The following is a 15,000-nucleotide window of genomic DNA, read 5'->3' on the forward strand; positions in this document are numbered from 1 at the left end:
ACTGGGAAACCAGCCCTGTCTGAGAGTTGAACACAAACTAAATCTGACTGTGTAACCAGCCCTGTCTGGGAGTTGAACACAAACTAAATCTGACTGTGTAACCAGCCCTGTCTGAGAGTTGAACACAAACTAAATCTGACTGGGAAACCAGCCCTGTCTGGGAGTTGAACACAAACTAAATCTGCCTGTGTAACCAGCCCTGTCTGGGAGTTGAACACAAACTAAATCTGACTGGGAAACCAGCCCTGTCTGGGAGTTGAACACAAACTAAATCTGACGGGGAAACCAGCCCTGTCTGAGAGTTGAACACAAACTAAATCTGACTGTGTAACCAGCCCTGTCTGGGAGTTGAACACAAACTAAATCTGACTGGGAAACCAGCCCTGTCTGGGAGTTGAACACAAACTAAATCTGACTGGGAAACCAGGCTTGTCTGGGAGTTGAACACAAACTAAATCTGACTGGGAAACCAGCCCTGTCTGGGAGTTGAACACAAACTAAATCTGACTGTGTAACCAGCCCTGTCTGAGAGTTGAACACAAACTAAATCTGACTGGGAAACCAGCCCTGTCTGGGAGTTGAACACAAACTAAATCTGACTGGGAAACCAGCCCTGTCTGGGAGTTGAACACAAACTAAATCTGACTGGGAAACCAGCCCTGTCTGAGAGTTGAACACAAACTAAATCTGACTGGGAAACTAGCCCTGTCTGGGAGTTGAACACAAACTAAATCTGACTGTGTAACCAGCCCTGTCTGAGAGTTGAACACAAACTAAATCTGACTGGGAAACCAGCCCTGTCTGGGAGTTGAACACAAACTAAATCTGACTGGGAAACCAGCCCTGTCTGGGAGTTGAACACAAACTAAATCTGACGGGGAAACCAGCCCTGTCTGGGAGTTGAACACAAACTAAATCTGACGGGGAAACCAGCCCTGTCTGGGAGTTGGACACAAACTAAATCTGACGGGGAAACCAGCCCTGTCTGGGAGTTGAACACAAACTAAATCTGACTGGGAAACCAGCCCTGTCTGGGAGTTGGACACAAACTAAATCTGACTGGGAAACCAGCCCTGTCTGGGAGTTGAACACAAACTAAATCTGACTGTGTAACCAGCCCTGTCTGGGAGTTGAACACAAACTAAATCTGACTGGGAAACCAGCCCTGTCTGGGAGTTGGACACAAACTAAATCTGACTGGGAAACCAGCCCTGTCTGGGAGTTGAACACAAACTAAATCTGACTGTGTAACCAGCCCTGTCTGAGAGTTGAACACAAACTAAATCTGACTGGGAAACCAGCCCTGTCTGGGAGTTGAACACAAACTAAATCTGACTGTGTAACCAGCCCTGTCTGGGAGTTGAACACAAACTAAATCTGACTGGGAAACCAGCCCTGTCTGGGTGTTGAACACAAACTAAATCTGACTGGGAAACCAGCCCTGTCTGAGAGTTGAACACAAACTAAATCTGACTGTGTAACCAGCCCTGTCTGGGAGTTGAACACAAACTAAATCTGACTGGGAAACCAGCCCTGTCTGGGAGTTGAACACAAACTAAATCTGACTGGGAAAACAGGCCTGTCTGGGAGTTGAACACAAACTAAATCTGACTGGGAAACCAGCCCTGTCTGGGAGTTGAACACAAACTAAATCTGACTGTGTAACCAGCCCTGTCTGAGAGTTGAACACAAACTAAATCTGACTGGGAAACCAGCCCTGTCTGGGAGTTGAACACAAACTAAATCTGACTGGGAAACCAGCCCTGTCTGGGAGTTGAACACAAACTAAATCTGACTGGGAAACAAGCCCTGTCTGAGAGTTGAACACAAACTAAATCTGACTGGGAAACTAGCCCTGTCTGGGAGTTGAACACAAACTAAATCTGACTGTGTAACCAGCCCTGTCTGAGAGTTGAACACAAACTAAATCTGACTGGGAAACCAGCCCTGTCTGGGAGTTGAACACAAACTAAATCTGACTGGGAAACCAGCCCTGTCTGGGAGTTGAACACAAACTAAATCTGACTGGGAAACCAGCCCTGTCTGGGAGTTGAACACAAACTAAATCTGACTGTGTAACCAGCCCTGTCTGAGAGTTGAACACAAACTAAATCTGACTGGGAAACCAGCCCTGTCTGGGAGTTGAACACAAACTAAATCTGACTGGGAAACCAGCCCTGTCTGGGAGTTGAACACAAACTAAATCTGACTGGGAAACCAGCCCTGTCTGGGAGTTGAACACAAACTAAATCTGACTGGGAAACCAGCCCTGTCTGAGAGTTGGACACAAACTAAATCTGACTGTGTAACCAGCCCTGTCTGGGAGTTGAACACAAACTAAATCTGACTGGGAAACCAGCCCTGTCTGAGAGTTGGACACAAACTAAATCTGACTAGGAAACCAGCCCTGTCTGGGAGTTGAACACAAACTAAATTTGACTAGGAAACCAGCCCTGTCTGGGAGTTGAACACAAACTAAATCTGACTAGGAAACCAGCCCTGTCTGGGAGTTGAACACAAACTAAATCTGACTAGGAAACTAGCCCTGTCTGGGAGTTGAACACAAACTAAATCTGACTGGGAAACCAGCCCTGTCTGGGAGTTGGACACAAACTAAATCTGACTAGGAAACCAGCCCTGTCTGGGAGTTGAACACAAACTAAATCTGACTGTGTAACCAGCCCTGTCTGGGAGTTAAACACAAACTAAATCTGACTAGGAAACTAGCCCTGTCTGGGAGTTGAACACAAACTAAATCTGACTGGGAAACCAGCCCTGTCTGGGAGTTGGACACAAACTAAATCTGACTGTGTAACCAGCCCTGTCTGGGAGTTGAACACAAACTAAATCTGACTAGGAAACCAGGCCTGTCTGGGAGTTGAACACAAACTAAATCTGACTGGGAAACCAGCCCTGTCTGAGAGTTGAACACAAACTAAATCTGACTGTGTAACCAGCCCTGTCTGAGAGTTGAACACAAACTAAATCTGACTGGGAAACCAGCCCTGTCTGGGAGTTGGACACAAACTAAATCTGACTAGGAAACCAGCCCTGTCTGGGAGTTGAACACAAACTAAATCTGACTAGGAAACCAGCCCTGTCTGAGAGTTGAACACAAACTAAATCTGACTGGGAAACCAGCCCTGTCTGGGAGTTGAACACAAACTAAATCTGACTGGGAAACCAGCCCTGTCTGAGAGTTGAACACAAACTAAATCTGACTAGGAAACCAGCCCTGTCTGGGAGTTGAACACAAACTAAATCTGACTGGGAAACCAGCCCTGTCTGAGAGTTGAACACAAACTAAATCTGACTGTGTAACCAGCCCTGTCTGAGAGTTGAACACAAACTAAATCTGACTGGGAAACCAGCCCTGTCTGGGAGTTGAACACAAACTAAATCTGACTGGGAAACCAGCCCTGTCTGGGAGTTGAACACGGTTAAACTAACACCCTAAGAAGTATATGAACCCCACGTGAATAATGTGGTATTTCGTTCAGTGCTAATACTGCTGATGTTAACACAGCTCAGTTGACACACACTGATATACACTGAAGTCAGCTGGTTAACATCTGGGTGAGAATTTGTTGACATACTACCATGTTACCTCAGGCCATGTTTCTCCTGTCCCTACCCTGATTAGATAATTGCCTTTATGTCGGGGGGGAGAAAAACTATCGCCCCTATCGCTTTACAGGAAACTGCTCATCAAACAAGCATCTCGAGGTGACGCAGTCTCCATGAAAATCCAGAATGTTGACACTCATTTCCTTCATTGAGAATCCTGACCAGGTAACACTTTATTTGGATAGTCCGTCTGTCGAAGCTCTACAGACTATCTACAGACTATCATTAACATTACAACTGTCTACTAACCCTAACCCTAACCTTGACCTTTATTCTTAACCTAACCCGAACACTAACCGTAACCTCAGCAAGCAGTTGCTTATCAACAGATAGTTTGTTAATAGTATGGACATCTGTAGAGCATTTACACATGAAAGATCCAGACTATCCAAATAAAGTGTGACCTCTGACCCCTACCAATATCCTGACCAGTCTGTAAACATGTATTTGCCCCCCCCCCCACACACACACACACACACACATAAAACACACACACACACGCACACATAAAACACACACACACACACACACACACACACACACACACACACACACACACACACACACACACACACACACACACACACACACACACACACACACACACTCATACACACACACACACACACACACACACACACACACACACACACACACACACACACACACACACACACACACACACACACACACACACATAAAACACACACACGCTCAACTACTAAGAGAACCTGTGTATCACACTCATTTGCATGATAGCCATACGTGGGTAGGATTCAGCAGGAAGAATGAAGGGTGCCTCTCTCTCTCTCTCCCTACTGACGACTGACCTCGTAGTTTATAGCCTGGGAAATGGAAACTCATACATTCATTCAGTCACAAGACACACTGAGAGTACCGTGAATATAAAATACTTGAATGTATCCTTTCCCGAATGTCGCCCTGCTCCATGTTGCAACTCTATCCCCATTCCTACACCTCTCCATCTGAGCTGGGACTCTCTTCAGGAGATTAGTGGTTAGTCTATGTGATATTCTTAGAACTAGGTGTTCTAAGGCTCAGTTGGTAGAGCATGGCGCTTGCAACGCCAGGGTTGTGGGTTCGATTCCCACGGGGGGCCAGTACAAAAAAAGTATGAATGTATGTACTTGTAAGTCGCTCTGGATAAGAGCGTCTGCTAAATGACTTAAATGTAAAATGTAAATCTCACATCTCCTTTAGATGTGTCCAGGACTCATTTATTTTTATGCTTTAAAATATTACATTAAACAAATGTAAAGGTTTTATGAAAGTTATAATCAAATATCCTAAGAGGCTTTGTTTTTTTTGCTTGTTGATTGGTTTAATGAGATAACCAATAGGATTTCTATGTTAGGTCATTAATGCCACTTTGTTCCTTCCTGCTGTGTTGTAACACATTTAACAGTAGCATTCTGCTCTTGGTAACATTACTGTACAACTTGTTTGTGTTTTTTCCCCCCAGGAGCGGTTCACGGACGACTGTAGATTCCGGGAGCGTTTCCAAGAGAACAGTTACAACACTTACGCCTCGGTGTTGCACCGGAACCACCGGACGGGACGGGACTGGTATGTGGCCCTCAACAAAAGAGGCAAAGCCAAGATGGGCTCCAGCCCCAGGGTCAAATCACAGCACGTCGCCACGCACTTCCTCCCCAGGCTCAACCTGCATGACCTGCAGAGCGAACGAGGCTTCACCATCACCGACAGGAGCAAAGAGAGAAGGAAAAGCCTACCGGTGGCACCTAAACCTCCCTCGCAGCCAAAGATGAACCTTAATACAGGAACAGGGAAGAGGGTGCAGACTGTCAAGTACTGGCCGAAGTTTCGGTTTGGATAGACTGAGGACAGGTTCATGTCACGGAAGACTATTGGTTGAGTGCTGTAGCCTGGAATCAATGGTAGGATTCAGGATTGCCAGACTGCTGTAGTGAAACAATGGTGAAACAGAGTTCCAGGCTATGTGGATTGGATTAGGGTTGAATAGCGGGGACTGTGTTACCGAGATTTACAGAGATTTCCCGCCTAAACCCACTCGCTTTTCCCAGGATAAATAACTGCAAAAAAAAACAGTAAATTATGCACTGAACAAAAATGTTTACGCAACATGCAACAATTTCAAAGATTTTACTGAGTTACAGTTCTTATAAGGTAACCAGTCAATTAAAATAAATTCATTAGGCCCTAATCTATGGATTTCACATGACTGGGAATACAGAAATGCATCTGTTTGTCACAGATACCTTTAAATCCAGTAGGCGCGTGGATCAGAACCAGTCAGTATCTGGTGTGACCACCATTTGCCTCATGCAGCATGACACATCTCCTTCACATAGAGTTGATCAGGCTGTTGATTGTGGCCTGTGGAATGTTGTCCCACCTCTCTTCAAGGGAACTGGGATATGCTGTCATACACGTCAATCCAGAGCATCCCAAACATGCTCAATGGGTGAAATATCTGTGGAGTATACAAGCTAGGGAAGAACTGGGACATTTTCAGCTTCCTGCTTTCAGCTTCCATGCATTATCATGCTGAAACATGAGGTGATGGTGGCGGATGAATGGCACGACAATGGGCCTCAGGATCTCATCATGGTATCTCTGTGCATTCAAATTGCCATCGATTTAAATGCAATTGTGTTCATTGTCTGTAGCTTATGCCTGCCCATACCGTACCCCCACCGCCACCATGGAGCACTCTGTTCACAACATTGACATCAGCAAACCGCTCGCCCACACAACGCCATACACGCTGTCTGCCATCTGCCCGGTACAGTTGAAACCAGGATTCATCCATGAAGAGAACACTTGTCCAGCGTGCCAGTGGCCATCGAAGGTGAGCATTTGCCCACTGAAGGCGGTTACGATGCCTAACTGCAGTCAGGAAAAGACCCTGGTGAGGAACGACGAACACGCAGATGAGCTTCCCTGAGACGGTTTCTGACAGTTTGTGCAGAAATTATTTGGTTGTACAAACCCACAGTATCACCAGCTGTCCGGGTGGTTGGTCTCAGATTATTCCGCTGGTGAAGAAGACGGATGTGGAGGTCCTGGGCTGGGGTCCTGGGCTGGGGTCCTGGGCTGGTGTCCTGGGCTGGTGTCCTGGGCTGAGGTCCTGGGCTGGGGTCCTTGGCTGAGGTCCTGGGCTGGCGTCCTGGGCTGGGGTCCTGGGCTGGGATCCTGGGCTGAGGTCCTGGGCTGGGGTCCTTGGCTGAGGTCCTGGGCTGGGGTCCTGGGCTGGGGTCCTGGGCTGGTGTCCTGGGCTGGTGTCCTGGGCTGAGGTCCTGGGCTGGGGTCCTTGGCTGAGGTCCTGGGCTGGCGTCCTGGGCTGGGGTCCTGGGCTGGTGTCCTGGGCTGGGGTCCTGGGCTGGGATCCTGGGCTGAGGTCCTGGGCTGGGGTCCTTGGCTGAGGTCCTGGGCTGGTGTCCTGGGTTGGGGTCCTGGGCTGGGGTCCTGGGCTGGGATCCTGGGCTGGTGTCCTGGGCTGGGGTCCTGGGCTGGTGCCCTGGGCTGGGATCCTGGGCTGGGATCCTGGGCTGGTGTCCTGGGCTGGTATCCTGGGCTGGTGTCCTGGGTTGGGATCCTGGGCTGGAGTGGTTTGTGTTGTGTGACAAAACTGCACATTTTAGAGTGGCCTTTTATTGTCCCTCAGCACAAGGTGCACCTGTGTAATGACCATGCTGTTTAATCAGATTCTTGATATGCCACACCTGTCAAGTGGATGGATTATCTTGGCAAAAGAGAAATGCTCACTAAACAGGGATGTAAAACACATTGGTACACAACATTTGAGAAAAATACACTTTTTGTGGTATGGAACATTTTCTTGGATATTTTATTTCAGCTCATGAAACATGGGACCAACACTTCACTGAACAAAAAATATAAACGCAACATGTAAAGTGTTGGGCCAATGTCAACGTTCTAAACAGAGTGCCCCATGGTGATGGTGGGGTTATGGTATGTGCAGGCATAAACTACGGGCAACGAACACAATTGCATTTTATCGATGGCAATTTGAATGCACAGAAATACCGTGACGAGATTCTGAGGCCCACTCTGAGGCCCATTTTTTTAAGGGATCTTTTTTAAGGCATTCCCAGATGCATATATGTATTCCTAGTCATGTGAAATCCATAGATTAGAGACGAATGTATTTCAACTGTCTGATTTCCTCATATGAACTGCAACTCAGTAAAATCCTTCAAATTGTTGCATGTTGCGTTCATATTTTTGTTCAGTATAATTATAGTCCTATACTATTCAAGCATGTCATTACAATGATGATGATAACAACACGTATTTAATTTAACTGTTGAAAGTGAGGGAGTAATTAAGTAACAGAAAGAGGAGGGAGGCCAATACGAACATTGTACAACATTAGCGGACATATTATGAAAGGTCGGCCTATATATATGCGTCAACCTACTATTTCTAAAAATGTAAAATAGGGCCTAGTATATTTCCAAATTAAAATTCAATTCACTAGCCTATACTTGTAACTTTTTAGGCTGCATGTCCTGCACCAGCATCGTATGTTCTCTCCCAACATCATGGTTTGAACGAGGTGCGTAATTCTAGTTATATAACACAGTATAATACAATACAGTACAGTAATACTGTTCACACTCAAACAGATTAACCTACTAGAGCTAGTTTCATGTATTTAGCCAAGAGAGCATATAGCTAGCTACATCTATGGGCTTTTCTGTTTTTCTGTTGTGCGTAATGTTCAGTATCCTATATCATGTGCTTGTATTTCGATAACGGCACAATCATTTGTCCGTTTTGGGGCTTGGGCTCATAAAATGTATTTAATGTAGGCTCATCGGGCTCAGGTAGCATCGAGTATGAATTTTCATGCCGATCAAAGCTCTAATCAAATCCAGACATATTAATATGCTTTTTGTTCTTTCAGAATTCGTCCAACTCATTCCAAGGAGGGCCGAGTGTCTGCAGGTTTTCCCTCCTTCTTTGTACTTGATTGATGAATTAAGGTCACTAATTAGTAAAGAATTCCCCTCACCTGGTTGTCTGTCTTAATTGAAATGAAAAAGAAAAAAAAGACCCAACTAGGCCGTCCATGGAATGAGTTGGACACCCCTGCTTTAGAACTTCCGGTTTGGGCGCAAAATACCTGGTTACCCGGAAAAAAAGTGATATATTCTCTAGATGGAACATTTGTAAATTACCGGGAAAATATTCAGACCAAGGTTGGATGGATTACTGGGCACATCAACAGGACTTCTGTTTATTTTTTCTGAACTTTTACTTTTCCGTTATTAGAAGCATTCCTGTTGTCATACAGTACATGCATGTAAAGTGAGTTTAAACCAAAGGGCTGTAAAATGCAACTGTTGAGTTTTGTGATTGTAAAGCTTTGATGTTACTGTCACGTTGGCGTGAAGGGTTGGGAGACAGGCGCAGGGATGCGTAATAGGGTTTTTCATTGCACCCAAATTACGGCGTGCCAAACAAACACTTTTAAGAAACACAGGGTAGAAACCCAAAACAAAAGAGCGAGGAGGACATAAATAACACAAGCGCACAATGATTAACACACGGGACGAGACCCGTAATCATCTACGCAATCCACAATGGCACGAAATCCAAACCACACAGCACAGGTAGTCACACGCACCAACGGACATTGTCACAATAATCAACAGGACACTGGTAAACCAAGGGCACCTATATACAAGTACTAATCACTGGGAATAGGGGCCAGGTGTGCGTAAGGAAAGTTCCGGAGGGATCCGTGACAGTTACAATGGTTTGGGTTTGGAAAAACGCTTACGAAGTGGTTCACGTTCTTTCCCCTTTAGGAGGTATTGTTCTCCTTCTGTAAAAAACTCTTCAATCTCTATGAGATTGTTCATACCTAAACCAAGTTCACTCAAGGTTTTGTTTTCTTTTTTTCTTCTCAAAAGTCATCTGAAATCCATGTCCCACGATTACTGTTTAGGGTAGGAGAAGATCAGACAAACTTCGGTTTTGGGGTGAACTATCCCTTTAATCGGGCCAACTAAAAACACAAAGTGACTAGTTGATCTCCAGGTCCATGAACAGCTGGGGGGAGGATCAAGTAGTAAACCGTCCATCAGAACTATCCTATATTTTAGCAGCCGGCTGTCACTAGAGAAAAATCCCCTGTCGTGACCCTGCGGCCTGAGGAATTCCTCCCTGGAGGACAGTTCCATGGGGATAAAGATGCCTAGAAGGGCCGTGTTTTGGAGAAGGCTCAAGCCATAGGTGTATCGGATGGCATAAAGGCAGACAGCCGCGGTCCGTGTAGGCTAGAAGGAAAACAGTGAGGAGGAGGAGGAGGAGGAGGGGGTTGGATAGTTTTGAAGACTGGTTGGGTTCGTAACCCGGGTCTTCTGGATGCCATAAAACTGTATTAGCCCACCGGGCTAAATCCTAGGCATCTACACAACATATGACGAATCCCACTGGGCACAGACGTCAATTCAACATCTATTCAACTTTGGTTCAATGTAATTGAATTGAAATGACGTGGAAACAACGTTGATTGTGTTTTATTCATAGCGAACATCATCATCATCCTCATTCAAAGGAGTTCTAACATCAGATTATTAAAAGTGTGCAGTCTGTTATATGTTTTGTGTGTTTTATGTTTTATAATGGTCATAAGTCCCAAAGACAGTTTTTCTATAGTTTCTTTTTTTTTTAATCTATGAAATATAAACATTTAATATAGAATGTGACTAAAAGTAAATCTATTGCTTGCTACAGTATGTGTATGTACATAGATATATTTTACTATCAGTCAGTTAGGAAACAAGGGAAATACACGTAACTTCCAAAATAAAGGAAACACTAACATAAAGTATCTGAAATAAAAGGTTTAAATCATAGATTCTACAAGTGTCTGGAACTTTATTGGAGGGACCAGAACTTCCATCATTTGGTGTTTTGTTGATGAACACGCTGTCTCAGGCTCCAGAATCTCCCATAGGAGTTCAATTGGATTGAGACGTGATAAATGAGACCACCATGGCATATGGTTTACGTCGTTTTCATGCTCATCAAACCATTCAGTGATCACTTCTGCTCTGTGGATGGAGACAATGTCATCCTAGCCATGGTAGCCAAAATAATGGCCTGCCCAGCATTTTTATACATGACCCTAAGCATGATGGGACATTAATTGCTTAATGAACTCAGGAACCACACCTGTGTGGAAGTACCTGCTTTCAGTATTCTTTGTATCCCTCATTTACTCAAGTGTTTCCATTATTTTGGCAGTTACATGTACCTGTACATTGAGAGTCAATATACAGTATTATCACACTTACGGAAAAATGTCTAAGTAAAGCGTTATTTTTATCATGTTAAATTATGCAAATATATTTGTACCTGATATTTGTTTTATAAGATGTTTTGTACTGTATTGAAGTGTGAGTGTGAGTGTGAGTGTGAGTGCGAAAAAATTAGGCATCTCTATTCGGAAGTCGTCAGATTTCAGGAAACATTATATATGTATCCCTGCGGTGAGTCCCAAAGAGTTGAATGTGTCGTTCAGAATGATGATTCAAATAAACATGTTAAAATCCTTTACAAATGAATGCCTTTTTCTTATGTAGGTAATTACTGGCGAACTGTCTAGCAGAAGACAGCTGTGGCTAGAAATACACCACGGAATCATACTGTACTGCCAATGAAGTCAGCTTGTGTTCTCCAGCTGGAGTATATAGAAACTTCTCTGCTTCGAGTGATGCTCAGCTTCTAGCACTGAGCTATGGGATAGTGGGATTCTTAGCCTCCCACAATTGGATCAGTATCCCCAGTGCAACTGTCCATCATGGTTCTAGCCCCCCTGTGCCTCATTGTGAGACAGGAAGCAGTTTGTCTAACACTAACGAGGGCGTCCAATCAACACCGACACCACAGCTGGCCTCGGCAATTCCCCTGCAGGGCCCTTCGGGGTGGGCATCCGGACAGCATCCGGACAGGTGTCATCAGGTCATCGAAAACATGCGTTATTATCCAATCACCAATGTGCACACTGGACCACCGGAGAGTCTGATGGGTTTAAAAGTGAAAATGACGATCGATGATAAAGTATTCTTCTTCTTGTTCTTCTGAGAATCTTCTGAGAATCCCTAATCTGTCTCTCCTCTCTCCTCTCTCCCAGCTAACTTAATCAGTGAAGCAGTGATAATCTATTCTGAGTGGTATGCATGTTTCATCATCTAGTTCTCCGTTCAACAGAGGATTCTAATTAAGTTCAACACCATAACACACACACACACACACACACACACACACACACACACACACACACACACACACACACACACACACACACCGTCGGCAACATTCACCGTGAACAATACGGAGGCTAAACAAGATGATTTATGTCACATTTTGTCTTTCTTATGAGACACGTTAATTTGAGGCATTTTAAATTCCTTTAAAAGAAGAAAACACAGGGAATTGATGTTCCACTGAGAAGCCTCTGTCAGACACACACATAGTCAGCCAGGAGCAGCTACTGCATACCAAGACCACAAGCTTCTCTTCTGCTCTGAAAAACACAACTATCATATGATTTACTCTAAAGACCGTCTGCTGGGAACCATCTGCATGTTATGGGATAGATTAAGTTATAAGCATCAATTGAGGAATTGGGATTTTTTTTTCAGGGAAGACTTTGCAATTACATAAAAGACTTTGATATGAAACTTTCCATATCTCAGAGAGAACATATTTGCGAATTTAGTGTTCGCAAATTCACCTCAGCTCTGCTGTGAAGAAATTACATAATTGAACAGGTCATTTCATAAGAAGAAGAGGTGCCATCTATCAACAGTAAAGTTTTAGAAGCGGTACAGTGAATTCTAATCTCTGTGAGGTAGAATATGTCAACAGTAAAGTCTTAGAAGCGGTACAGTGAATTCTAATCTCTGTGAGGTAGAATATGTCAACAGTAAAGTCTTAGAAGCGGTACAGTGAATTCTAATCTCTGTGAGGTAGAATATGTCAACAGTAAAGTCTTAGAAGCGGTACAGTGAATTCTAATCTCTGTGAGGTAGAATATGTCAACAGTAAAGTCTTAGAAGCGGTACAGTGAATTCTAATCTCTGTGAGGTAGAATATGTCAACAGTAAAGTCTTAGAAGCGGTACAGTGAATTCTAATCTCTGTGAGGTAGAATATGTTAACAGCTGAACATAAACAACAGAAGCTACACATTCATAATGCATGCTCGTTGTGAATAATAAAACATGGATTTATGTCGAGGTTAGAAAATATGAGGTTAGCTCAAAACAGAAAAAGGTTAGGTTTGCGTGACTGGCTTTGTTTTCAGAGTTGATCTTGAAGGAGCAAGCCATACTCCTTCCTGAACTGAGGAGAAGTTAAACTGTCTGTAACACAACCAGTGTCTGAAATTAACTCTATTGTTAGTCTAATTCTATTGTTGTTTTTCTTTCCCAATGCGTGAAAACAAATCATTTTTGTTTCCACTCAAGTACTTTTGTTTGACTGGGCCTGTCTGGATACAGATGGGTGGAGTTTGCACTTTTGGGACTATTCCATTTACTTCTATTGAGATAGGTAAGCTCCATCAAATGCAAGTGAAGTATTTGAAAGTAAACCAACCGCTATTTAAACCCAGTTAGTTGATGATGTTGAAATGTGAACGGCTGTCAACTGATAGCACATTCAGTTTCCCTGAACGTCACAGATAGTTCAGCCATCAAAAACATTCAAAGTCATATAGCGTGTGGGAAAATTGAACAAAATGACAATGAAAAATGACAAACATAGCCAAGAGTCACACAGTGCTGTAACCAAGAAAGAAGGGTGAGAAAGACAACATTCCCATCAAAACATTCATTCTATAGTTTTACAGTCAATGAAGTTGAAAGAATCATTAATTGCCAAGTTTGAAAAATAAATGACTGCATTTACTTGGATAAATGGTTTTGACATATGGCAGCTTTTGGCTGTATGCTTCATCTATAAACTCTACAGTGCCTCATATGGCATCTCCTGCTTCTGTGTGAATCAATGGTGACCTCTAGTGGTGAGTCTAAATTACATACAGCACATATCACTTACCACAGATCTCTGTGCCTTTAACGAACATTCTAGAACATTCCAGAACGTGTTGGAAATATTCTGGTATTTAGTACAGTATCTCCTTCTTAATGAGATGTTTTTATTGATGTAAGTTAGAATCATGTCATAAAACGCAAGTACAGCACACATGCAGTACATAGTTTGCTGAATCAAATACAAGGAAACACAGAGAGACAAGTGGTGTTGGACTTGTGTCATTCATCATCTCCTCCACAGAGGTTTTCCAAACACTTTTCATATTCTCCATGGCTATCAGACTTCCCTGTGGCTATCAGACTCCCCCGTGGCTATCAGACTTCCCTGTGGCTATCAGACTTCCCTGTGGCTATCAGACTTCCCTGTGGCTATCAGACTTCCCTGTGGCTATCAGACTTCCCTGTGGCTATCAGACTCCCCCGTGGCTATCAGACTTCCCTGTGGCTATCAGACTTCCCTGTGGCTATCAGACTTCCCTGTGGCTATCAGACTTCCCTGTGGCTATCAGACTTCCCTGTGGCTATCAGACTCCCCCGTGGCTATCAGACTTCCCTGTGGCTATCAGACTTCCCTGTGGCTATCAGACTCCCCCGTGGCTATCAGACTTCCCTGTGGCTATCAGACTTCCCTGTGGCTATCAGACATCCCTGTGGCTATCAGACTTCCCTGTGGCTATCAGACTTCCCTGTGGCTATCAGACTTCCCCGTGGCTATCAGACTTCCCTGTGGCTATCAGACTTCCCTGTGGCTATCAGACATCCCTGTGGCTATCAGACTTCCCTGTGGCTATCAGACGTCCCTGTGGCTATCAGACTTCCCTGTGGCTATCAGACGTCCCTGTGGCTATCAGACTTCCCTGTGGCTATCAGACGTCCCTGTGGCTATCAGACTTCCCTGTGGCTATCAGACTTCCCCGTGGCTATCAGACTTCCCTGTGGCTATCAGACTTCCCCGTGGCTATCAGACTTCCCATGGCTATCAGACTTCCCTGTGGCTATCAGACTTCCCTGTGGCTATCAGACTTCCCCGTGGCTATCAGACTTCCCCGTGGCTATCAGACTTCCCATGGCTATCAGACTTGTGGCTATCAGACTTCCCATGGCTATCACACTTGTTGCTATCAGACTTCCCATGGCTATCAGACTTCCCATGGCTATCAGACTTGTGGCTATCAGACTTGTGGCTATCAGACTTGTGGCTATCAGATTTGTGGCTATCAGATTTGTGGCTATCAGACTAGAGAGAGAGATTAAAACAGAACAGTCATCAC

The 15,000-nt window shown here is 44.4% G+C and overlaps 3 protein-coding genes across 3 annotated transcripts in view; 1 reads left to right on the forward strand and 2 right to left on the reverse strand.

Moving 5' to 3' along the window:
- LOC139544925 (fibroblast growth factor 5-like) overlaps nt 1-11,082 on the forward strand; it is a 33,682-nt gene extending 22,600 nt beyond the window's left edge. The window contains exon 3 of the mRNA XM_071352131.1: nt 5,111-11,082. Coding sequence (XP_071208232.1) covers nt 5,111-5,485 — 375 coding nt within the window. The 3' untranslated portion in view covers nt 5,486-11,082. The remainder of the gene's footprint in view (nt 1-5,110) is intronic.
- LOC139545997 (proline-rich protein HaeIII subfamily 1-like) lies at nt 6,661-7,269 on the reverse strand. Its single transcript, XM_071354261.1, has one exon. The coding sequence runs from the start codon at nt 7,267-7,269 to the stop codon at nt 6,661-6,663; it is 609 nt and encodes a 202-aa protein (XP_071210362.1).
- Nucleotides 11,083-13,722: 2,640 nt separating the features above from the next.
- The window catches only part of LOC139544926 (annexin A3-like), a 21,438-nt gene continuing 20,160 nt past the window's right edge, over nt 13,723-15,000 (reverse strand). The window contains exon 13 of the mRNA XM_071352132.1: nt 13,723-15,000. This exon is cut by the window's right edge and continues 742 nt beyond it. The gene's annotated coding sequence lies outside the window, so the exon portion shown is untranslated.

Source organism: Salvelinus alpinus, chromosome 19 (assembly GCF_045679555.1).
Source record: "Salvelinus alpinus chromosome 19, SLU_Salpinus.1, whole genome shotgun sequence".
NCBI classification, from domain to species: Eukaryota; Metazoa; Chordata; class Actinopteri; order Salmoniformes; family Salmonidae; genus Salvelinus; species Salvelinus alpinus.

Excerpts from the sequence above, each read along its gene's own strand:
- LOC139545997 (XM_071354261.1), bottom strand. The coding sequence starts at position 7,269 with ATGTGCAGTTTTGTCACACAACACAAACCACTCCAGCCCAGGATCCCA.